The 26,780-nt window shown below is 37.3% G+C and overlaps 1 protein-coding gene across 4 annotated transcripts in view; it reads left to right on the top strand.

Annotated features, from left to right (window-relative positions):
* The window catches only part of LOC131050633 (uncharacterized), a 312,685-nt gene that overhangs the window by 50,903 nt on the left and 235,002 nt on the right, over positions 1–26,780 (top strand). For all 4 annotated transcript variants that reach the window (XR_009358716.1, XM_057984836.2, XM_057984833.2 and 1 more), the window contains exons 5-6: positions 22,274–22,374; positions 22,633–22,711. Coding sequence is in view for 3 of the 4 variants with exons in the window: in XM_057984836.2 (XP_057840819.2) it covers positions 22,274–22,374; positions 22,633–22,711 (180 nt within the window). In the remaining variant the exon portion in view is untranslated. The remainder of the gene's footprint in view (positions 1–22,273; positions 22,375–22,632; positions 22,712–26,780) is intronic.

Here is a 26,780-nt window from a genome sequence, read left to right as displayed (position 1 = left end):
TTCAAAACAAGAATTAACATTCACTTTGAAGTTTAAGTACACAAATGTGAAATGAGTCAAATCAAAATGTCATACAAATGTTTGAAAATGGGGCTCACATCGGTGGTTTTTGCTTCTGCCCATGCATCGCGTCAAACTTTTTGACTTTTGCGCGTGTTATTTAGGGTGGAGACGGGAGGGTTCATTGACATGGAGTCTCCTATGTGTAGAGACGTCTCCTGACGGGTCTCTGGTACGGGAGACGCGTACCAGTCTCCGGTATGCGTTTTAGGGGGTTGGGTACGGGTACCCATGCAACACAGGATTCATATCTTCTCAAGCTGCAACTTAAGTGTTTTTCAACACTTAGTTGTATTTTTCAGAATTGTAATCTCTTAGTTGTAATTTTTCTTTTGACAAGTTACATGTAAAAACATTTTGTAAATTGCAAGTCAAGTTTTTACTTGCATTTTTGTAATTACGTGTAAAGCAACTACAAGTTGTGTTCAGTTAGGATTGTAGTTGGAATAAGTCATAGTTAGTTATTGAATAAGTCTTGGTGGTTGAGAGAATCTCTCAAGTTAGTTAGGATCCTCCCACCTTTTTCTCAAGACTCCTCTTCTATAGATACTTGAGAAGTCTTTGAGCTTTCATGCGTGACTTCAAGAATTGAAAGAAACAAAAGAAAATTGCTCAAGCTTTGAGTCTTTGTGCTACATTCTTGAGTTTGTGTTCTATATTATCTTTCTTGCAAGTGTTTCTTTAAGAGCTTAATCGAATTTGTTTTGCAGTCTTTGTGCTGCAAGTATTGGAGGTTAATATAAATTAGAGTAAATATTCTTTTGAGAGGCTCTGTAAGACTTTGTGCTTGCACTTGTTCTTAAGAGAGTTTAGAAGCAGATTTTGTAAGAAATAGCTGTGAGTCTTTGAGCTCGTACTAGTTCCTACTTTTTTATGTAGAAAAGAATAAGTTATTTCAGTTTTTGTGTTGTTATAATTCGTTCTTGATAGCATTAGTATAGAAAAGGGTAGATAGGACTTCACATAATCAAGACTTTGAGCTTGATATTGCTGTCCCGTCTCGACGGAAGTGACGGAAGTCTTTGAGCTTTTAGGAAACTTCATTTCCTTTCTCTCATTTCGTTTCAAAAAGTTGTTATTGCTGTTTTATGTTAAATTGCTATCACTTTTCTGTGAAGAGAAAAGGATATTGGCTTTCTTGAAAGAAGAAGAAAGACTGCTATCTCATCCCATTTTAATTTTAAGTTGTAGATAGATAGGGGGAGCCTTCCCTTAATTAGTAGAGTTTTAGTCACACACTGTGGTTGAAACCACAATTTTGTATATTTCTCTAAGTGTACAAAATTTTCAACCAACAAGGATTAGGGCACTCCTCATTGAGTCTTTGATGCCATATTAGTCGGCAATGAAAGAGATTTTCCCACAATCCAATGGCAGAAGCTAAATCCTGTTGTGGCAAAGTTGTGATCCTTGAAACCCAACCTTCACAAGCCTATCAAAGTTGCTATTGAAGAGTACAGATAAATTGTTTTCAGGGAGAGAAAAAATTGTTCTTTAACTCTAAAAATAGAGTATGGTCTTGTCGTGACCTAATCACACATCACCCCATCCCAGATAGGGACCCCCTAGCTTTTTGCCCCTTTTGGTCGTTTGGTCTTGGTTTTTGTGAGTTTTGGTGGCAGTCTCATCAGTCTCTCCGCTTTGCACATGTTCGAGGGTCATTTGGAGTTAATCTGCTTTTCGTTTGAGCGAGTTTGGTGAAGTCTAGGGCTTGTTTTGTCCCTTTTTAGGGTTTCTGCCTTTTGTCCTAGATTTTAGGGGTTTCTGTTAGGGTTTTGGAAAATCTAAACATATGACTGGAATCAGGACCCTTCAAGGAACCTCCCAGTAAAATTTGAGCCAAAATGGAGCAACTTTCTATTTTTAGAAAGTTCCTCCTTTTTAGGGATTTTACTGAGTCCCAGAATGTCGTCATTTTGCCAAAAATCAAACTTACTATTTTTTAGTAATTTCTATTTTTAGTAACTTTCTATTTATAGTAAGTCATTCCTGTATCCTGTCCAGGGGTCTAACGTTGACACGTTGAAGGTTTCTATTTTTGGAAAGTTTGTTCTGATAGGACCATTCGGGCAAGGTGACAAAGATCAGGCATTCGCGAATATTTCTAATTCCGAAAAGTCAGAAAGAAGACAGAGAAAGCCAGAAGATGGTTGAATACTGGAAGCCCACTCGTGAAATGGAAAGCTCAGGAAAATTCTCTCTATCTGGAAAAATGAAGAAGGCATGGAGGACTCACAAAATTCACTGAATCCTCCACCAAGTCAAAATTCCACCCTAGGCCAGAGATGGGTGCCAAAATGGAGGTCCAGTGGAGGATTCACAAATTCATTGAATCCTCCACCAGTGAGGAATGCCGCCCTGCTACCTATGAAGGTGCCAAAGTTGATGCATCATGGAATTCACTCCGTAGTCTGTGAATCCTTAGCCAAGGCAAAAATCCGCCCTAGGAGTTGAAAGGACGCTCAAGGAGAAGTGTCATGGAAAAGCACAAAACAAAGAAATTCCACTCCCAAGTCTAGATAGCGCCCAAAGGGAGTAAACGGCGCTAGATCCATGAAGGCATGGAAGAATGCAAGATGCAAGGAATTCTTTCCTTAAGTTGCACAAAACAAAGAAATTCCACGCCCAAGTCTAGATAGCGCCCAAAGGGAGTAAACGGCGCCAGATCCATGAAGGCATGGAAGAATGCAAGATGCAAGGAATTCTTTCCTTAAGTCAAAAACCCACCCAAGGAAGATGGAGGGCGCTAAACTAAGCATTCCATGGAGAATGATGAATAATGATGAAGTCCTTCACCTATGCAAAATTCCGCCCCAACCTTAATAGGGCGCTCAAAGAAGGTATGCATGGAAAGATGGAAAAAGTATGAATTCCATGACCAGGAGTAAAATGCGCCCTAGACCAAGGATGGGCGCCAAAATCAAGCATTCATGGAAAGAAGGAAAGGTTGTGAATTCCTTCCTTAGGGTGAAGTAGCGCCCAAGAGAGGGAAAGAGCGCCAAATTGGGGGATGCAAGGAATCCATGGAAGTGAAGAAATTCCCCACCAAGTGCAAAATGCCGCCTAGGAACACAGGAGGGTGCTAAAATGGTCTTCTCATGGACAGTGCACTAGATGATGAATTCCTTCCTTAGGTGAAAATTCCGCCCAGAGACATGGAAGGGTGCCGAAGCAGAGGAGTCATGGAGAAGCCAAACAACGATAAATTTCTCCTTCATAAAGGAATAGCGCCCAAGTGCTAGGTGAGGGCACCAAACAAGGATGATTCATGGAGAGTATGAAATGAATGAATATCATCCACTAGGTCAAAATTCTGCCCTACTCTTCAGTTGGGCGCCAAAATCAAGCATTCATGGAAGATTCACAAAATTGACGAAATTTGCCCTCCAGTGAAAATCCACGTTCAAGCTTGAAGATTGAAAATTTGTCTAAGGCATGAAAGCCAAAGGGTCAAGGAGAAATGAAAAGCAAAAAAATCCCCTCGAGAATTTTTTTGAAATTTCCATTTTTAGACACCAAATCTTATCAGAATCCGAAAAGTTTTGCAGATTTGGATTCGTGAGATAATTCTCTTTCTCCTGGACTTGGGTCCTAAATTTTAGGAAAATCCCTAAAAAATAGGAAATGTGGCAAATTGATCAAAAAGCTCCCTACAGATGTGATGAATTCAAAGAGCACAAAAAATTCCTTCCTTAGGGAAGAATTGCGCCCAAGAAGAAGAAATTCCAAGAAAGGTGAAAAATTGACTAAGTGTTTGAAATTTCTTCCTTCAGGACATAGTTCTTGGAAATCATGAAAATTGGCCAAGGCATGAAGAATTTCCTTCCTCAAGGGTAAGGAACAAATTTCTTTTGAAAGGAGAACTCCTTCACAACATGAATTCCACGCCGGGATGAATTGAAGGTGGAAAAACAATTTCTTGGCAAGGAAGGAATCAGGGATGAACTGAACAGGAAATTCCCCCCCCTAGGGAAAAACTTGAAAAATCCATTCTCGGGCATCAAGAATCATCTGAATTTGAAAATGATGGTAGACTTGGAGTTGTGAGGGAATTTTCTCTCTCCTAGACTGTGGAACCCTAATTTGTGGAAATTTCCTAAAAAATAGGAAATGTGCGGGATTGATAAAAAACCTTCTTCAAGCAAGGAAAGTTGAAGAGACTTGAAGAAAATTCTTCCTGAATCAAATTTTCTCTCTCCAACAATTCAAGATGTGCAGGAGCGGATATACGATGACAGGGTCCACTTGCATGGCGAGGAGCTATTGAACGCGTGGCAGTAGAGTGGCGCATTCATTACCGGAATATTTGACCAAATGGTGACCCGGTCATTGCATGTTGAATTTATGGCAGATTCTTTTTGCATGCAGCCGCTGCATGTGGAAATGATGGAGCATTTATGACATAATGGGGTGATTTTTGCATGGATGAATATTCAACTCATGTTGGGTGAATTGGAAAGAGGTGGTGCATTTAATGTACCAGTGGGCGCTATTTTAGGCTCATGGAATAATTGTAAATGGGCTTTATGGGGTATTTATTGCCGATTCCCACCTTGCATCTTGAGTGGAGAATCTTCTCGGGTGAAACCCTAATTAGGGTTTGCATGGCCTGAGGCCTATATAAAGGGGTGACCCCCCTCATTTGGAGAGGGAGGAGAGATTATTATCTGAGATTGTTGCATTAGGATTTTGAAGTAGCTGACTTAATACATTGTTCGATCTTGATGGTGTATTCTTGTTCTATTTTGGCAATTTGCATGGTCTTGCTCTCTTCAATTAGACTAGATTTGCTTATATGTTGTTAGGAGAATTGGATTTGATAGGAGTACTTGTTGCAAAATCTTAGCTCATACTTTTGGTGTGTAGCTGATTGTTGTATACCGTGCAAAGTTAGCCTGAGCCTTTTGATGTGTGTATGCTTAACTTCGATCATCAGTAAAGATTGTTCAATCCGATGGTCAATATTGGTGATCTGAAAAACCTCCACACACCCTTTGAAGATTGCACCACCTTCGTGTAGTTGTGCTCTGCTGGCGAAACGAAGCGTGGTTTGATTCTGCATGAGTGATCCCGTCTCCTGTTCTTAGGATTAGATTAGCTTTAGCACAGTTCTCTCTACCCTACTCTCATTTACTTTCTGCATAATTTGAAAATCATAAAAAAATCTAAAACTAGGGCTTTCATTGCAAATCATTCGTGTAGAAATCCTTGAGCTTGCATGAGTTTATCACCTTCTTCAATTGAACACACGTAAGGCCCCTTGGGTTAACAACAAACCCATCAAACAACTAAGTCACATCCACGCACTGAAGGAACCTTGGAATTAGCTGTTTGAACGTTAAGCAATCTTAGCATACAGATTGATCTTGATCAAGAGAGGATAAGGTGACTGTTGGTGACTTTATTCTGTGTTCGACGTTGTCAAAAAAACACGTCAACAACTCAAATGAACAGTGGAAATCATCTCTCAAAAAGAAATTCGAATATAAGGCATCTTATAACATATCATCTAATTTAAAGAGTCATGCTCTTGAGACGCTTGATATTAGAGACTGCTTTGCATTTGGCTAGTAAAGGAACTTTATCAACCTATCATTGTCTGCCAAAATGGTTAAAAGGTTGTGAGGACAATTTAAATATAGCATTGAAATCTCAGGAAGCTATTGATAATAGTTTCGATGATAAGACAAGGATTACCTGGAGCATATCTTTTTATTATAAAGTTGGTCTTTATAACTACTTTTGAATCCTTTAAAATTAAAAGGTATGCGTGTGGGTGTTTATTTGCTACCTTGGTGGTGTAGGATTCACAACGAACCTCATTAGGAATTTACTTGCTCATTATGTCAAGAGGGCATTAATCAAGTCAGATGCCAATATGGATTGCCAAAGTCACCAGATGAATGCATCATCAACAAAATTTGGAGTGCATATCTTGTCACTGATGAGTATAGAAGAACAAAGGAAGAACACATTACTACATCATCTGAAGGTGAAGAATATGAATTGCAAGAAGATAGTACAAATGAGCCTAGTGATCAAGATGTTGTAGTAAAGGATAGCTTCGCATACCTTACACCCAAGGAAGTTAAGGAAACAGTGGGAGATGTTAAACTTAGCAAGATGGTCATAGGTGAAGATCAATGTATGGAAGCATCAAGGCAAGAAGTACTAAAAACCATATAAACTCCTGAAGATTGTCAAGGAATTAAGGAGGAAAACATAGTAGAAAGCATAAGTGACTTGGACGGTAATCATGACTCATTATCACTTGATGTTTCATTTTTCAAGAACAAGGAATTGAGTTCCATACACTCCAAGAGGGAGCAATCCTTCATGAGGATTCAAATGAGGTTCTATCGCCTATTCTAGAGGAAGACATCTTCGGTGAGCATTCATTCATACAACAAGAGAAAAGTCTAGAAGAATATATCCAAGCCGTCCCAAAGGGAGAAATATCAAGCATGATCAAACAAACATGGTGATAGAACCGGAGAATGATGAGTAATTTGAAGGGTCGCTACCATTAGAGATTGTAGTCCAGGAACGATTTGGGAGAATTTTTGAAGATCAATTTATCAAGGAGACTCTAATTTTCGAAGATATGCTTACAGAGTTCCATAAGGGTGCATGGTTTTGCAAAGTGGTGAACCTATTGTTACCATGAAAGCTTAGTACAAAAGGCAATTCGAGGTGGGGCTACGTCCATTATTGAAGATACAAGAACTAGTAGGTGAAATTGTTCCATGCTTACAATCTAAGATTTCCATTTGACTTAAATTTTCACCACCATATTATCACTGACTTGGATAATTTTGATTTACATGTGTTGAATGCCTGTGGGATGATACATCACCAATGGCCACCACCTATAGGTGCCGAGGATCCCTTTTCATACCATGCGTTGGGGAATAACAGACAAGAATCTCCATTTGAAGATGAAGCACGCCAAGTTGTCTCTTTCCCTGCTCTTCATTTTCAAGGTTGAGTTTGATTATAGGGGTTTAGAAAGAACAACTTGCATTTGGATTGATCACTGTCCCGATGAATTGCCACAATTGCTTATCTTGCGAGAGGTTTTGACTAATGCATTATGAGAGCCCGCTTCTTTGAGTTTAAGGATGAGTTTGCCAAACTGCGAACAATCACTTTTGCCATGCTCTTGTTGCACAATTTGAGAAACTATGTCAAATCATGTACATATGTCACTTCTTTGAGTCATGTCCGATGTAGGTATTTTGTATATAGTTGTAGGGCAGGGTTTTCTTTTTTTAGTGTGTTTTAGTCTAGTTGTTTTGAGTGAGTGAGGTTGCTAATTTGCCTTGAGCCATTTGTCTCAAGATTGTTAAGTGGCTCAAGTAGTTTGGTTTGGTTTTCTTTAGCTTAGTTTGCTCTAGATTAGTTTGCTTTGAGTCATTTAGTTTGTCAGTTTGCTTAGTTTAGGTGTCCTAAGTTGGAGCCTTCATTTGTGAGAAGGGTGTTTGTGTTGTTTTTGGCATGTGTTGTTTTTGGTATGCGTTGGCACAATTTGGATATTATGTTCGGTCCATTTCCTTGATATCTATTTATGAAATGCCTTAGAATCTGAGGTTATTCTTCTCTTGTTTAATCATTTGGTTAGGTTTTCTACTTGACTCGGAAGGGAATCCCCTGTTGTGTCTCAATACTGTAATCTTGTGATAACTATATTTTTGCACACTTAATGAATTGCTCTTAAGTCATTGTGGTTTCTTAGGTGAAGTCGTGGCTTGTTAAAAATCTCAAAATCTTGCTTCAGCACCACTGTAATTCTCAAACCCATCGGTTGCTTGAAACAAAAAGGTATTAACGTAGTAGATGTAGAAGAACATCAATTGCTTGAAACAAAAAGGTATTAATGTAGTATATGTAATAAAACAAGATGAGGTAGTTCTGGTGATCACCCAAGCACAAACCAAGGCCATATACCCAAAGTTTAAATCGTTGTATGAGAAAGAATGACTCTGAGAAGCCAAAGTAGAAGTAGAGTAAGCTATGGTGAAGGAATGCAGACCTTCAATGAAACTGCAAGTACCTCCTTGTAGTTGGAGTAGGAAAAAAACATTCTATGGTAGGTGCTACTGACAACTATATCAATAATGGTGACATACCTTCTTCAAAGTATGCCACAACTAAAAGTAGCAATCACCAACACATTCGGTGACAATCAAAATCAGAAACAAGGTACAAGTTCAAAAATAATAGTAGAACCACAACCACGGGGAGAACAAGTCATCGATTCGATATTGCTGATAGAGAGCATATGAAAGAAGTTGACTAATTTATAATTTATGAACTATATTGGAGAATTGGGGGGTGGGGTTCCATGTATTCTATTCAAGGAGCTCGACCCCTCTCTAATTCATGGCCCACCCACTAGTGTCATGGCCTACTTTGTTTAATACCTAGCCCAGTTGAATGGACGGTTTCTAGAGTGGGGGGAATTATAGATGGTTGAATCAGTGGTTTCTGTTGGCATGGGCAAATGGTGTTGAGTTGATGTCATAGGTATGGTGATGGTTGTCTATTCATGTGACGAGTTAACCAACCCATTAGAATAGTAGGGCCTTAGATTAGTAGGCCGCCGCCACCTTGAGTTGTTCTAAAACAACGTGTTGCATAGGGAATTGGTGTTACCGAGGATCATATGATGACCACTTTTGCTGCAACACCATGGCTCTTCACATGGCTTATAATGAATCTTAGGTAAAAATTTGAGGAACATATTAAAATATTGTAATGTTTGTTTAATGATCATCTTAGTTGTTTTAGGAAGTTTCCTTTTCTGTCTTAAGTTCACGATTGTTTCATTTAGAAACATAGTCTTTGTAAATCTATTTAAGGAGACTTTGTCTCCTTTGTTTAATACATCGATTTACCATAACATGGTATCAAAGCGGGTCAATGGGGTTTTATAAAATTTGTCAAATTTTTTAAAACAAAAATTCATAGCCTTGTCTTATCTAGAATTTTTTCCAAAAAATTGTTTTTCAATTTTTTATAAAAACCATTAGAGGTTTTTCTGAAATTGTTGGAGCTTTCTTTCAACTTCGATCCTGAAATCAAGTAAATCCTGTCCTTGTAATAGATAACATCATTTACAACCTTATATTTATCATCTTGTATATTACCATCTAGCAACTCACAGGCAAAAGAATCTTTAGAATATTCAACCAGCAACAAAGATTTCCAATCAGCTGTTACTATGGATAATGCATTTTTTCAGGCCTTCTAGATAGTGCATCTGCAACAACATTGTTTTTACCTTTCACATATTCAATTTCAAAATCATAAGCTTGGATCTTACTGATCCATTTTTGCTGCCTGTCATTCAAGTCTTTCTGTCCCAAGGAATATCTCAAACTGTTATGGTCAGTTCTGACTACAAATTTGCCACCAACCAAATATTGTCTAAATTTTGCCAATGCGTGCATGATGGCCGACATTTCTTTGTCATAAATAGAATACAATATCTCTAGGTTACTAAGTTTCCTGCTTTCATATGCTATAGGATGTTTATTTTGCATTAAAACGGCTCCTATTCCCTCACCAGATGCATCACATTCCAAGACAAAAGGCTGATTAAAATCTGGAAGTGCAAGTACTGGGCAAGAACTCATTACCTCTTTTAGTTTCTCAAAAACTTGTTGTACCTCCTTAGTCCATCGGAATGCTCCCTTTTTGGTAAGATCCGTCAGTGGTGCCCCAAGCTGTGAAAACCTTCTGACAAATCTCCTGTAATAACTGCATAATCCAAAGAATCCTCGTAGATTTGTAAGATTTCGTGGCAGTGGCCAATCCAAAATGGCCCTGATTTTTTCCTGATGAACTTGTACACCTGTAGCACTGATCATATGCCCTAAATACAATTTTTTTGTCATTCCAAATTCACATTTAGAAGCCTTTGCATAAAGTGATTGAGATTCCATAATACCAAGAACTATATCAATATTTTTCAAGTGTTCTTCCCAAGTTTTGCTGTAAATCAATATATCATCAAAGAAAACTAGCAAAAATTTCCTCGACTGTTTGTTAAAGGTATGATTCATACAAGACTGAAATGTTGCCGGTGCATTTGTTAAACCAAATGGCATAACTAAGAATTCATAATGACCATAACGACAACGAAAAGTGGTTTTATGAATATCTTGATCTCTTAACTTAATTTGATGATATCCTGACCTCAAATCAATTTTAGAAAAATAAACAGCACTGTGTAATTCATCTAACTAGTCGTCAATTCGGAGAATTGGATACCTGTTTTTGATTGTCTTCTTGTTAAGAGCATGGTAATCTATACACATGCGAAGAGTTCCATCCTTCTTTTTGACCAGTACTACTGATGACGCAAAAGGACTAGAACTAGGCCTGATATGCCCCATGTCCAACAATTCCTTAATGGCCTTTTCTATTTCATCTCGGAATGTTTTTGGATGTCTGTAACGAGTTGTGATAACGGGTTTGACACCTTCTAATTCAATAGTATGTTCAAAGCCTCTGTTAGGCGGAACTCTTGGAGGTATATCACCGAAAACCAGATTATGTGAATCTAATACTTTTAACAAATCATCTTGATAATGTTTAGATTCAAATCCTGATACCTTGTTGGAAATTAAACATTGTGATGACCATGCCACATCCCCATGTCTGAAAATAGCTTCCATTCTTTTAGCACTAACAATCTTGAGACCACTGTTAGACGTTCCCTGCAGCACTACTTTCTTATTATCAATCTTAAAAGAAAATTCCAATCTTTTAAAACTCTGAGTGTATTCATCTAATGTTTCCATCCATTGAATGCCCAAAACAACATTTGTATCAGCCAAATCAATCACATAAAAGTCATCAGTAACAGTATAATTGCCAAGAGTAATACTCAATTTAGGAACTTTATGAGTACTGGACAAATTAGTTCCACCTGCTACTTTAACATCAAAACCTTACTGTTTTTCAGTTAGCAATCCACGTTTTTCCACCAGAGCTGCATCTATAAAATTACGAGTAGAACCACTATCAAGCATGACAACCACATGCTGCCCATTCAAAACTCCACTAACTCTGAAAATATTATAATGAGGTGTTCCTGTCATAGATGCTATTACCCCTTCTCCATGTTTAGTACCTGTCCTTGATTTTGTGTTCTGTGGTGCCGGTTCTATATTAGGTTCAACATTCGCTTCATCGTCACTATCTCACATAACCTCGATGTAATGAATTTTTCCCTTTCCTAAATATCTATGTCTTGGCTGCCATGATTCTCTACAGCTGAAGCATAGTTTTTTTCCTTCTGAGTTCTTCTCTCTCTTCTTTATCTAACTTGTTTTTAGGGGAATTATCTTTATTGAAAGGTTGTTTGTCGTTTTCAGGTTTAGGTGGTGCTTTATTAGAAAATTTCCCTTTTGAAGATGGTTCCAATTCCCTTGCTCTTTTAATAGCTGTTTGTAAAGTAGGAGGGTTCAAGGACTTAACCCAACCTTTGAGTGAATCTGACAATCCATCTATGAATATCACAATCTTGTCTCTCTAAAATTTCAGTTACTAAAACTGCCAATTTTTCAAATTCAGAAATGTATTGTTCAATAGTTCCAGATTGCTTAAGTTGAGTTAAATCTTTTAGATGAAGTTCAGGATCTTTAGAATCAAATCTGTCAATAAGTTTCTTGGTGAATTCAATGTATGTAACAATCTGATTATGACCCAAAGTTACTTGCCCATGGTGCCACCATTTGTGTGCTACATCGTCAAGATGTAATGCGACATATTTGATTGCTTCATCTTCCAACATAGGATTTAATTGAAAGTAGGTGTCTAGTTTCTGCACCCAAGCCCTAGCTACTGTTTTCCCTGACCCATTAAAGTAAGGGATAGATATCTTACCGATTTTCCTTTGTAATTCACTGTTATTTCCTCGCTGTCCCCTTGACCTATGTTTCATTTTGACATCCAAGTACTCTCTAAATGTCATGATTGACCTAAAATCATCCCCTGATAATAACCAATCTTGGTGTATCTCATCCTGTAATTCTCTAATTGTCGGTTCGTTTTCTGGTTGCACATTCCTAACAGTGAAAGTTGGCATAAAAGGTCTGGCTGTTCCAGTTCTTTCCGGCTGATTATTATTGACATAATGCTCATCTCTACCCCCATTGTTTGCCCTAACATTATGGTGTTGATTATTTCCATTATTTTGATGTTGATTAATAAATTGGGTCATTAAATTAGTCATTCTGTTGACATTCTTTTGCATATCTTGTTGACTTCTAATTAAAGTTGTTATGAGATCCCTATTGTTTTCTGGTTCCCCCATATTGTTTGTTTAAAAAATAATCTTTTCGTTAGTTTCAGAATGACTGGTCTCAATTTCAAACTGAATAGAAGAGCTACTTTGTGCTAAAGGAGAGTTTTGATATCTGTTTTGTCGGACCCTAGTATTTCGAAAATTATAATTTCTCTGGTGCAAACTTAGTTGTGCATAGATTTTTCATGAATTTCCAACTCAAAAAAAAAAAAACACCCTAGAGGCTGGCAAGATTTCTAAGCTTTGATACCACTGTAAAATTCCCTAACAAGGACTTGTTCAGTATAAAATAGATACTTGTTTACACAGCACAACCAATGATAATGAACGTTTTTATACAGCTTAAATTATTTTTGTAAACATTGATAACATTGCAAATGTGGACAATCATTATTCTCAGACATTAAATATTCCATCAAAGAGCAAGGAAGGGGATATTATGGTGCACCTAATGATTGAACTGTGACTGTTGTTGAAAGACTACACGTACCGCCAAACTCGTTATAGGTACCTCCAAGAACTTCATTAATTCATCAATGAAATAACCAGGAAATAATAGCCCTGGATGCAGATAATCTGCTGGAGTTTTGAACTATCGGAATACCCATATACATCCAATCTAACTCTCTGAGTTTCTATGGTGTGCGGAATGCTGTCAACAACTTCCGATCCTTCATGCGTTCACGTCACTCTCTATTCCGACCCTTTCCCTGCGCGGTTTTGCTGGCTCGACACCCCACTGCGGAGATAGCAATTCTCACCCTTCAATCCGTTATCGGGTTTCGTAGCACGGAAGGTGGTGTTCACTGTCGTTGTGCGGATTTCATATGCGCAAAAGGGTAATGTGCCTTAGCGCCGTTCCAATCTCCCACTCCCTCGTGCAAGCTTTACTGACTCGCGTGTATGAACACGCATACCTGCTTCACATACCACGAACTCTCCTTCGAACTACACTCTGCACATTCAATAATGTTTCTTCTCCAAACCGTGAAACCAATAGGCCAGCCAATGGATGACGAAAGGTTTGATTGCTTCGAGATGTGTATTAACACACACACAGGTTTCAAATCTTCTTCGCAGGCATGATCGTTCAAACTCACACCATTCTTTTATTCATCGAACAAGTTAGTTCTATTTCCCGTATGAACTACCTTAATAGTTAAAGATAATTACGGTGTTTAACTTTATTCATCAATGCGTTAAAAATATTAATTATTTATATTAATCCAAAGCTAGAATATTAATATAAAATAATTAATGTTGTTTCATATTTACTTTCTGCAATTTAATTATTGGGGAACATTACACTGATATTGATGACTAATTAGAAGGGGACATCACACCTCTCTTTTGTAAAGGGTTAGACAGCTAGGAGGTTAGATAGTTAGATTTTTAGCAGTTAGAATTTGAAGTAGCTGTAGGTGGAATAGGATTGCTGGGCAGAAATTGATGTAACGACAGTTAAAACAAATCAATAAACATTGAAGTATGGTGTTTATCATTTTGTTCTCTTTTGTTTGCATGGTTTCTCTTTTGCTGCTTAATTAGAGTTCAATGATTTTAATGGTGAAATGTGAGGGTATCCGATTTGATGTCAGGTTTATACCATTGGGGGCCTGCTGATTGTAGGTCTTCGCGTATGGTTAGTCTAAACCTCGTCATTGTGCTTAGTTAAATCGTGGGGGTTTGCTTCGCGCCAGAATTGGGTGCTTGGTAGAATGTCCATAGTCTAAAAACCTTTAATTTACTAGGAGCTTGCATTGTGCTTGTTGAGTTGTGAGGGTGTCTTTGGCAAAACAAGGATTAGTTATTTGAAATATGTCTACCTGTAGCATCAACTATTATTGTCATTGCCCTTAGGTTTCCTAAACTCTATCACTTTTGTTGTTTATTTCCTTGTCTGAGAACCAAGGCTTTGTCAGATGCAGGCTAGCTTGTTGCATCCGTAAGCCCCCTTGTGTTTACCAACAAAACACATTACCGCTAAGTTATCTTGAGCCATGAAGACTTGATAGTTGGAACCTTGAGGTTGGCTCGTTTGATCATTTAGAACAGCATTAGGGACTTCTTTATGCAAGAGAGGATAGGATACTTAGCATTCTATTCTGTGTTGATCAAAAGAGTAGAAGTACAATTTCCCACATCAACAATTGGCAATTAGAGTAGAGTAGGAAGAGAAGACAGATTGTTGCCAAAACATTGTTGTAAGAAGCATGTCAACTTCATTGAAGATATGGTGAAATTCATATATTGATTCGACAATCTACATGGTCTCTACTTCTCATTCGATTTTGATGTTGTCTAGATGAATGGAAGAACTTTGTGCATGATCAATGGTGAAATTTGTACATCCATACTACTAACACCTTGCTGATGGTAAAGTGTCTTGCGTAGTCAACCATATCCATCTTAGCCAAGCTTAACTTCAATTATCACTCCTTCATTGATATGCTTCACCTTGAGGGTATCTATGCTTGTAGTGGTGATTTGAAAATCATCAAGCTATCCCTAGAAGATCGCACTAGCCTTGTGGAGATGTTCACTACATGTCAAAGCAAAGCTTAGCTGTGTTTCATCAAAGATTGTCCATCACTCTTACATTCCTAGGATTAGAGAAGTCTTCCTAAACCCTCATCCTTTTTCCTTTTTTTCTTTCAAATCAAGTTAATTCCCATGTTCCAGGGATATTCAAGCATTCAACGTAAGTCCACCTTGTGATTCTAGCAATATCACATCAAACAATTGATTCTATCGAAGAGCATGTCAAGACCTGACATCGAGAACCTTGAAGTCGTCCCATTTGATGACTCAACTTAGCATTTGGAGAGTCTTTGTTCAAGAGAGGATAGAATACTTAGTATTTTATTCTATGTTGCGTAGTGCGTAAAAACTGTAAAAGTTATTGCAATTTCCAATTTAATGAACAAGTTATATGCTAGATGGTATATTTAAGATTTTGGTTTTATTACTATGACAATAATATTATCGTCTTTCTTTTCTGCAGGTATGGAGGATGACCATGCATCAATTTCAATGTCATTCCTTTTCTTTTGAATGATGTATATATAGTAAAGCAGTCACGATCAAGTGGCACCTTGATCGGACATGTCTTTTAGACATGTCCGACCAAGATGTCACTTGGTCATGACTGTCTACCGATTCACTCAGTGTTTATGATAACTTAATCGGTGCCATTGTAAATGATAACAGATCGATATAAACACACCCGATAATGAATCGGTGTCAAAGCAAACAAGCCCGATAACTAATAGCATTATATATGCTATCGGGTTAATACCCCGATAGTATATTAATGCCGATTCATAAATGAATCGACATTAATATGCTATCGGGGTACTAGCCCGATAGCATTTAGATCGACGCTTAACTATGTTAAGCAGGTCGTCGATCTAGTCCATCTTTATCCAATATCAATATCATAATCAAGATCAAAGTTATAGTCTGATAAACATATTTAGTTCGGAAAGCATAAATCAGATAATCTAATAGCATAGATGAGTAAAGCAAAACAGAATGGAGGAGATTAACGAGTTAGGAAAATCTTATCTTGCAGAAGCTACTAATGCATTAACACTCCCTCTTAGCTTTGGATGATAGATAAAGTAACCTGCATCACATTTCTTTTTTCCATAATGTCAGTCTCCAAGAATATATATCATCTATACATATGATATGAAGTATCATCACGACATAATATACAAATATAAAACATCACTCTAAGCATGTGACATAGAGTATCACTTAACCATGTGATATAAAAGATTCATCATTTCATTATGACAAGATATCACCTAAACATGTGATATCAGTATTGCCTAAACACGCAATACTAAGGATAAACATATGAGGATGGTTAGATTCTCATCTTATCCAGGTTGTGATATGTGCACAAACATTTTATACAATGTTTTATCACAACACCATCATGGCACATCCATGACATACCAGAGATCCAACATGATAATTGGTTTAGAGAATCATAAGATCGTCACCTTATGATGTCTACATACAAGTGTTCATAATTTGAGAGATCATCACCTCTTAGATATGAACACAGGGGGTGAAACCCAGAATGTCTCAACATGACAAGAAGTTTACACATTAAACATCTTATTTACAAAGCAGATTATCTTTCTATCATACCTAAACCTTTTTTGAAATGATCAACCTTCACTCTGGAAAGTGGTTTGGTCAGAATATCTGCAGTCTGATCTCCTGTACTAACATATTCCAATTTGATCACATTTTTGTCTACCATGTCTCGTACATAATGGTATGGAATCTCAATATGCTTAGATCTGTCATGAAATACTGGATTTATAGAAAGCTTTATGCAGCTCTGGTTGTCACAGTGAATGACAGTGGGTTTCATGGGTTCACCAAATAGTCCCACAAGCAACTTCTTAAGCCATACTGCCTCTCGAGCAGCCATGGAAGCTGCAATGTACTCGGCCTCGGTGGAACTCTGTGCTACAGAAGACTGTTTTCTGCTGATCCAAGAAATCATAGCCGATCCTAAACTGAAGCAACACCCTGAAGTGCTTTTCCTGTCAGTCACACTCCCAGCCCAATCTGAGTCTGTAAATCCATGTAGGTCTAGATCGACTTTCTCATATTTGAGACCAAGGTTTAGAGTACCTTGTAAGTATCTCATAATGTGTTTCACTGCAATCAAGTGGATTTCCTTAGGCTCACACATAAATTGACTTAAGGCATTGACTGCATAACAGATATCTGGCCTTGTACTTTTCAATATTGCCATCTGCAAGCATGTTTGATTTTAAACAGCCATTTTGATGAAACAACTGATTTCTTAGTAGGCCTAGGAACGATCTCCCAAACATCATTCTTCATAATGGACTGATACTCTTTAGACATGGCATCCTTCCATACTTGATGTTTAAGTGCTTCTAATACATTGTTTGGTTCAGCTTTAGAGAGATCATTCATAAGAGCAACATAGCTAGTGAATTTATTAGGTCTTTTGCTTTCCCTGAAGGTTCTTGAAGGAGTAGCAAACTTCTGAGCTTCTGCTACAGTCTTGGTGGCCCATAGAGGTCTTTTCTTGAGGTTTTCTCTAGGTAGGATTGGAGTTTCACCTATAGTTTCCTCAAGATTCTCCCTCTGAAGCTCAGGAGTAGGATCTTCTTCTATGTTAGGAGTGGGGATATAGTTTTCAGGCTCTATTGTACTTAGGGCTGTTTTGAAAGCTAAATCTTCTTCAAAGATTACATCCCTACTTAGTTCAATATTTCTCTGACCATGTATATATATTCTATAGGCCTTGGATGTTTCACTTTAACCTACAAGTATTCCTCTTTTTCCAGAAGGTTCTAGTTTTAGTCTTTTCTCTTTAGGTACATGTATATAGACAGGACACCCAAATATCCTAAGGTGGCTGATATCTGGCTTTAGTTTGGTAAATACTTTTTCAGGAGTTTTATCTTCAAGATGTGAGTGAGAACATCTGTTTTGTATATACACAGCAGTGTTAGTTGCTTCTGCCCAAAGATTGATATTTAGGTTCTAATCAAGAATCATGGCTTTGGCAGCTTCTACAATTGTCCTATTTTTCCTTTCAGCTACCCCATTTTGTTGAGGATTATAAGGTATTGTTAGCTCCCTCTTAATCCTTGAGTTTTTACAAAAATCTTTAAATAATTCTGATGTGTATTCCCCCCCATTATCAGTCCTTAGGATTTTAATATTATTTCCTGAGTGGTTCTCCGTCAGTGATTTAAACTCTTTAAACCTACTAAAGATCTCTTCTGATTCTTTACACTTCAGAAAGTAGATCCAAGTTTTCCTATAGTAGTCATCAACAAATATTACATAATACAAACATCCTCCTAGAGAGGGAACGGACATTGGTCCACATACATCAGAATGAACTAACTCTAAAACTTTGCTTGTCTTCCTAGTACTATTATGGAAGGCACCCTTGATATTTTTACCTAGGGTACATCCCTTGCATGCCTCTGAATGATATTGCTGTAACTTAGGTAAACCTGTGACAAGGTTTCCCATAGATGATAAAGCTCTATAATTCAGGTGGCCTAGTCTTCTATGCCAGACCTCATTTGCATTTGTTGCTTCATGAATTAGGGCTAGGTTGGGCTCTGTGCAGAGCTCATACAAATAGCCTTGTCTTTGACCAATGACTTTAGCTTTCTTGATGGAAGAATTTCTTGGCCAAGCTAATACCTTGTTCTCCATGAAGGTTACTCTGTATCCGTTATCTTCTAGGGCTGATATGGAGACTAGATTTCTCTTGATGCCGGGGACATATGTTAATGCATTAGTAGCTTCTGCAAGATAAGACTCTCCTAACTCATTAATCTCCTCTATTCTGTTATTAGTTTACTCATTCATGCTTTATGTTTATTAGACTATAACATTGATCATAATTATGATATTGATATTGGATAATGATGGATTAGATTTGACAACCTACTTAACTATGTTAAGTGTCAATCTAAATGCTATCGGGCTATTATCTAGATAGCATATTAATGTCGATTCATATCGGCATTAATATGCTATCGGGGTATTAACCCAATAACATATAATGCTAACAGTTATTGTTATTGTTTACTTTATATTAATCCATTATCATATGCCTTGATACCGATTCATTATCGGGTATGTTTTAGATCTGTTACAATTAACAATGATACCGATTAATTATCGGATATGTTTATAAGCACTGTTACCTTTAACAATGATGCCGATTAATTATCGGATATGTTTATAAGCACTGTTACCATTAACAATGATGCCGATTCATTATCGGGTATGTTTATAGCATCGATTAGTTATGAATCGGTTGATGGTTGTAAGAGTCACGACCAAGTGACATCTTGGTCGGACATGTCTAAAAGACATGTCCGATCAAGGTGCCACTTGATTGTGGACATCTTACTATTTATACATCATTCAGATTAAAGGAGATGACATTGAAATCGATACATGTTCATCCTCCTTACCTGCAGTAAAAGAAAGATAACAATATTAGTGTTACAGTCATAATATCAAAATAAAAGACACCATCTTGCATATAACTTGTCCATTAAATTGGAAATTACAATACTTTTATAACATATAGTACTCCTTCGAGTTGCAATGATATGCCTGTCTTGAGTTTGATGGTGCAGGAACCAATTCCTCTAACTGGATGTGAGGAATCATCTCCGATGGTTATTTCCTCATCATTATCCTCTGTCATGGAGTCTAGCACTTTTCTAAACCCTGTAATGTGTCTGGATGAGCCACTGTCGATCACCCAGGAGTTAGATTTATTTGATGCATGGCTTGTAAGTGCTGAGTAGAGGACATAGTTCTGGGAGTCATCTTCTCTTTTAGATTTTCCTGCTCTGGCAAATGTGGCTTGTTTGGCTCTCTCTGGACATTTTGCAACAAAGTGTCCGAACTTATCGCACCTATAGCATTGAATATGTGATAGGTCTCTCTTTGAAGTGTTCTTGCCTTGATGACCCTTCCTCTTCCTAAATTGCTTCTTCTTGGTTGTCTTATTTGTGTTAGTATTTAGAACTTGAAGGTCTTAGTCTGTGTTCTTTTGTTTTATTCCCATCTTGTTCAATCTTGATTCTTCTTGGAGACAATCATCCCTTAATCTTTCAAACTTAGGATACTTGGACCTTGCACTGATGCCTTGGACGAATGTACTTCATCCACTAGGCAACCCATCTAGAGCAATGAGTGTTAACTCTTTGCTTTGGATCTCGTAATTCAGAGTTGCTAGTTCGTCTCTTAGAATTGATATCCGCATAAAGTAGGCGTTGATTGTCTCCCCCTTGTTCATGGTGATATGATTTATTTCTCGTTTTAATGCTAGAGTTCGACTTGCATTTGATATCTCAAATGTGCTTTCAAGTGCTTTGAACATTTTATAGGCTGTCTAATGTTTTCTTATGATGGGCATTATGTTGTTTCTCACCCCATCAACTATTATTTTGATGGCCTTTTCATTTCCCTCAATCCATGCTGTTTTGTCAGGTTCATTTTCAGGTTGGTCATTTTTAGTTTGAACAAATGAATCTACTTTGTTCTCTTTTAAGATCATCTAGATTCTGAACTTCCAGGCTGAAAAATCATCGCCACCTCCGAGTTTGTCTTCGAATCTGATAGCGCTGGCCATTGGAGAAATGTGATGTAGTATATAACCTTGTTCTTAAATTATTCACAAAATTGACTAGCCTCAAGTTCGATCAACGTGGCTCTGATACCATGTAAAAGTTATTGCAATTTCCAATTTAATGAACAAGTTATATGCTAGATGGTATATTTAAGATTTTGGTGTTATTACTATGACAATAATATTATCGTCTTTCTTTTCTGCAGGTATGGAGGATGAACATGCATCGATTTCAATGTCATTCCTTTTCTTTTGAATGATGTATATATAGTAAAGCAGTCACGATCAAGTGGCACCTTCCGACCAAGATGTCACTTGGTCGTGACTGTCTACCGATTCACTCGGTGTTTATGATAACTTAATCGGTGCCATTGTAAATGATAACAGATCGATATAAACACACCCGATAATGAATCGGTGTCAAAGCAAATGATAACAGATCGATATAAACACACCCGATAATGAATCGGTGTCAAAGCACTAATAGCATTATATATGCTATCGGGCTAATACCCCGATAGTATATTAATGCTGATTCATAAATGAATCGACATTAATATGCTATCGGGGTACTAGCCCGATAGCATTTAGATCGACGCTTAACTATGTTAAGCAGGTTGTCGATCTAATCCATCTTTATCCAATATCAATATCATAATCAAGATCAAAGTTACAGTCTGATAAACATATTCAGTTCGGAAAGCATAAATCAGATAATCTAATAGCATAGATGAGTAAAGCAAAACAGAATGGAGGAGATTAACGAGTTAGGAAAATCTTATCTTGCAGAAGCTACTAATGCATTAACAAAAACATCATCAACACAACCTCAGTTCAACCGGCTTGTGCATCAAAAGATCTCAGTTAGAGAAAGAAGATCTTGTACTTTGTGATACTCTCCCTCTGCCATAGAAGTTGATGGATACTACATTATATCTATAAAACTGCTGTTATCTCCATTCTATGTTATGTGCAAAACCTGAAATGTGATCTTGTTCTAGTACTTTGTGTTGTTTTCTATTGGTATAAAAAAGGATATGTACTTGTCTTTTCTAAGAATCATATATAGCAAATGAATGTTCTCTATCTTATTTTGTGCTTGATTATCTTCTAATGAAATTGGATAATAAATAATGAAATTAATCTATAATTAAGTTTGTTGTGTGCCTATATACAATATTTTGTCTTATCACAGTATATTTTGATTACAAACCATCATTTTCTAGTTGGGTGATCCAGGCCAATACTAATATGTGTGGTTCATATGTTAGGCAGTAATTGACATCTTGGTGTGATGATGTTTATTATTGGTGGGATATCATGGTGGCGTTTCGTCAAGATCAGGCCTATCAAGTCTATATATTGATGTACTTCACCTTAGTAAGAATCAAAACAAATTTTATAATCTAATCGAAGAAGTGGTATCCCTGTTAAGGGTACCAATTGATCAACAAGTGTGGAGGTGTTATGTATCTTTGTACTCTATATTTAATCACTTAATATTTTCTACTACCATTCAATTTTGTGTAGAAGGAGGTTACAATATGTGACAGAGTTGTTTAATCCTGTGTATTTATGCTGTTGCACTTCATTGTTTTCATTTTTTGTGTGATTGGGACTGCATGTCACTCATGAAATTTAAATATGTATTAGCAAATGGGATTAATGCAAAGTGATAGTTTAGTTGCAAGAAAGTAAGCAATTTCATTTATAAATTGCAGGCAGAGTTATATAGGATGGAGCGAAAGTTTGAGAAAGCAGAACCCCTGTATCTAGAGGCTATTGAGCTACTGGAGGTAACCTTGGGCCCTGAGGATTTACGGTGAGGATTATGATGACAATTAATTTTTTATTTAAGAAAAAATGTTGGTTTTTTAGTATATTTGTCAAACTTTATTTGGTCAGATTGTAGCTGTTTCCAAGCTTAGCATTTATGATGGTGACTTTTAAATTACAGATTTATTTGAAGTTTGAGGCTTTATCTGCTTGCAAAACACAATATATGCCATTGTTGAAGAAGTACATGCCTGTTCATACAGGCTTTAGGCAAATGATTCTTATTACCTCATGTTATATGTAGGGTTGGTTTTGCTTTGCACAACTTGGGAGGATTCTATGTTATGCAACACAAACTCGAACAAGCTCAGAATTGTTATGAGGTTTGTCAGAGATGGTTTATTCTATATTCACTTGCAAATATGTAGGAAATGCTATTGTATTCATGTCTTTACTTCTTTATGGACACACAAATATAGAATATAGAAACTAGCATACGTTGAGGCACCTAGGATAGATCCTTCAATATCACATGGGGTCTATGCTCAATTTGAGCTGTAGTTAGATATTACATGGAGTCTTGCTAGTTTTCTGGAAAAAATCCCAAATGTTGTGAAGCCTTTCTGGTTACTTAGTCCATTTCTAAACAAGGTTGACTTTAGGGTTTCTCTATTTATTGGGATGATTGGTGTATTAAACATTATTGAATGATAACTTTTTGCTTCTGGAATGAGCATGGGAAAACTAAGAATGGAAATGCTAAAGTGGAGTCTAATAGTACCAACTACCAACCCTTAATGCAGGATTCAAACAGTCATGTTTCTAGGAGTTGTACTCAGAGAGACTGGAATAAGAAAGGGACATTGAAGTTTTCAACTGACTTGCTGAATGATCGTTTCCCTCTATTTTTATCTTCTCAATTAATCATCCTCTTGTTCATTCATATTTCCTTCTCATTTGAAGGAAATGAGTACTGTGAAAAAGAATATAATAATCTTGGCCTGAAATTCATAAATATTTTGCTAAGTTGCCAGTACAGGTATGGGCATGGGTATGGTATGAGAGCCCGGTTGTTTACCTCACTGGGTAAACAGGAAGAATACAGAAATCGAACAGCAATGCACAATGCAAATACAAAAGAAGTACCAGAATAAGCTTGCCATTAATGTCAAAAGATGTTCATATTATAATGTGTCGCCAACATTACATGTCCTCCAACACCCGGAGGTGGTACAATATATGACAGCCGAAGGGGTGCGACACAACCGTCGCAACTCCAACTACCTACCCGTCGGCTAACTAACTGACCGTCGTAACTCATTATTACCGACGACAACATAAACATAATATACCAACATAACATAATGATTATTCCCGTCAACACCGGTATGAGGGTACAGACAATTTCTTTTTTCTCTAGGCACGTCCGTACATGTATATGTGTGTGTGTGAGTGCATGCATGCGTGGGTGCGAGGGTGTGTGCGTGCGTGCGTGGGTGTGGGGGTGTGTGTGCGTGCGAGTGGATACGTGCGTGTGTGTGTGTGCGCGCGCGCACTTCCTCCAAATGGTGTATCTGTATCAGCAAACCTTATCGTACTCATGATAGGGTTAGTGAAATTCAAAACGTATCGTACACGAGCCCACCAATCGTCATCCAGGATCAATGACTCGACCTTCTAGGCCCTCTCTAAATTTGGGTGCTTCCAAGCACTTCATTGGTTATGTAATGTCTCTTCCTTAGGCATCTTAGACTTGAGTAGATGTTGGCCTACTATTAGGGTTCTGTAGGTCAGCAGTGTGGTTTGGGCCCTGGGGACCCAACTGGGGGTTGTGAAACTCAACAAGGAGCTTTTCGGGCCTTTTAGATTGGAATTCTGAGGTTGAATCCATGGTTAAAATTGAAATTAAAGTTGGCCTTATGTGAATAGTAAAAAGTGAATAGTAACAGAGAAACATAAGATGAATAGTAAAAAGTGTAAAGTTATTTCAATTTCAATTAAAGAACAAGTTATGAACTATGAATGCTATATATGGATATGAGGAATTATGTCAATGTCTAATAATTCTGATTTTTATCTGCAGTTTTGAAGGAGAGAGATCATTTAATATTTTCTCTGTCTCCTCCAAATGAATTCAATTGGCATATATATCATTTAGGCAACCGGTCAATTGGTGTATTGACCGGTCATGCCTTTTAGGCATGACCGATCAATGCACCCATTGATCGGTGCCTTTACAATTATACCATTAACACAATGCTGATTATCGGTTCAAAAACCTCCAATAGCATATTGTAATATCATAATATAATGACTGATCAATATAATGAATCAGTTCATATAAACACCGATGATTTAAAGTGCACGATGTATATAATCCAACCGGTGCATTTGTTAACCAATGTTAATGCCAAATGAAGCGGTGTATTCATTAAACCCGATAACAAATATGCCCAATATAATTAAGCCCGATAACAAATGTGAATCGGTGCCAATGTTTATGCACCCGATAGCAAGTATGTATCGGCGAATTTAACCCGATAACTTATAGCATTTAATATGCTATCAGGTTAATACCCCGATAGCATATTAATGCCAATTAACAATTGACATTAATATGCTATCGGGTTGTTAGCCCGATAGCATAATGATAAGCAATGTTTGTACAATCCGATAATCATATGCAATATAAATCAGACATGAAGCATGTAGATAAATAACAAAACAAGGAAGGTTAGGAAGATCTTATCTTGCATAAGCTACCATGCATTAACACTCCCTCTTAGCTTTGGAAGATAGATAAGGCAACCTGCATCACATTTCCTTTTCATAACTAAGATAATGTCAGTCAGCAAAAATCATTTATACATGAGAAGTACCATCAAGACATATGATACAAAATAGAAGAATATCACCTGAGCATGTGACATAAAGTATTATTTTAACATGTGATAAAAGTAAGAGAATCATCACCTGATCATGTGAGAAATCATCAAAACATGTGATCTGTAAGATTCATCAAGATATCACTTAACACGTGATATCAGTATTGCTTAACACGCAATACTTAGGATAAGTCTATGAGAAAGGTTAGTTTCTCATCATAACCAAGTTTGTGATAAGTGCAATAACATTTATAAATGTTTATCACAACATAGTCATGGCACATCCATGACTTACCAGAGATCCAACATGATCAATGGTTGAGATATCACCTACACATGATATCAGTATTGCCTAACACGCAATACAAGGATAACCATATGAGAAGTGCTTAAGTTCTCATCATATCCAAGTTGTGATAATGCAATAACATTTGTACAAATATTGTATCACAACATAGTCATGGCACATCCATGACTTACCAATGATCCAACATGATTACTGGTTTGACTATCATAAGATCGTCACCTTATGATGTCTACATACAAGTGTTCAGTATCTGAGAGATCGTCACCTCTTAGATATGAACACAGGTGGCAAGAAGCCAAGAGATAGTCCAAACATGACAAAGAAGTTTACACATTAAACATCTTAAATATATGTAAGTATAGATTACAAAGCAGATTACCTTTCTATCTTACCTAAACCCTTTTTCAAGTGATCAACCTTCACTCTGGAAAGTGGTTTGGTTAGAATATCTGCAGTCTGATCTCCTGTACACACATATTCTAACTTTATCACATACCTGTCAACCATATCTCGTACATAGTGATATGGAATCTCAATATGTTTGGACCTGTCATGAAATACTGGATTTACAGAGAGTTTTATACAGCTTTGATTATCACACTGAATGATTGTAGGTTTCATAGGTTCTCCAAATAATCCCACGAGCAATTTCCTTAGCCATATTGCTTCTCGGGCAGCCATTGAAGCTGCAATATATTCAGCCTCTATGGAACTCTGAGCTACTGAAGATTGTTTTCTGCTGATCCAGGATATCATGGCTGACCCTAAACTGAAGCAGCACCCTGAAGTGCTCTTTTTGTCAGTTACACTGCCAGCCCAATCTGAATCTGTAAATCCATGTAGATCTATGTCAACCTTTTCATATTTAAGACCAAGCTTTAGGGTACCTTGTAGATATCTCATTATATGCTTTACTGCAACCAGGTGTATCTCCTTAGGTTCACACATGAACTGACTTAAGGCATTAACAGCATAGCAGATATCTGGCCTTGTATTTACTGGATACATCAGGGACCCAATCATCTGCCTGTATTTAGTGGGGTCAGTAGGTCTTGATTCTGCTGCTGCTTCTTTAAGTTTATGGAAGTTGGTTTCCATAGGAGAGGTCATGGGTCTGCAGTTTAGCATTCCAAATCTTGTCAATATGTCCAAGGTGTACTTCCCTTGGTTCAGTACAATATTATCAGAATTTTGCCATACTTCCAATCCTAGGAAGTAATGAAGAAGCCCCAAGTCTTTCATATCAAATTCTGTGGATAG

Source organism: Cryptomeria japonica, chromosome 8 (genome assembly GCF_030272615.1).
Source record: "Cryptomeria japonica chromosome 8, Sugi_1.0, whole genome shotgun sequence".
Lineage (NCBI taxonomy): Eukaryota > Viridiplantae > Streptophyta > Pinopsida > Cupressales > Cupressaceae > Cryptomeria > Cryptomeria japonica.
Note: the sequence above shows the minus strand (reverse complement) of the source record. Positions and strands in the feature narration are given on the sequence as shown.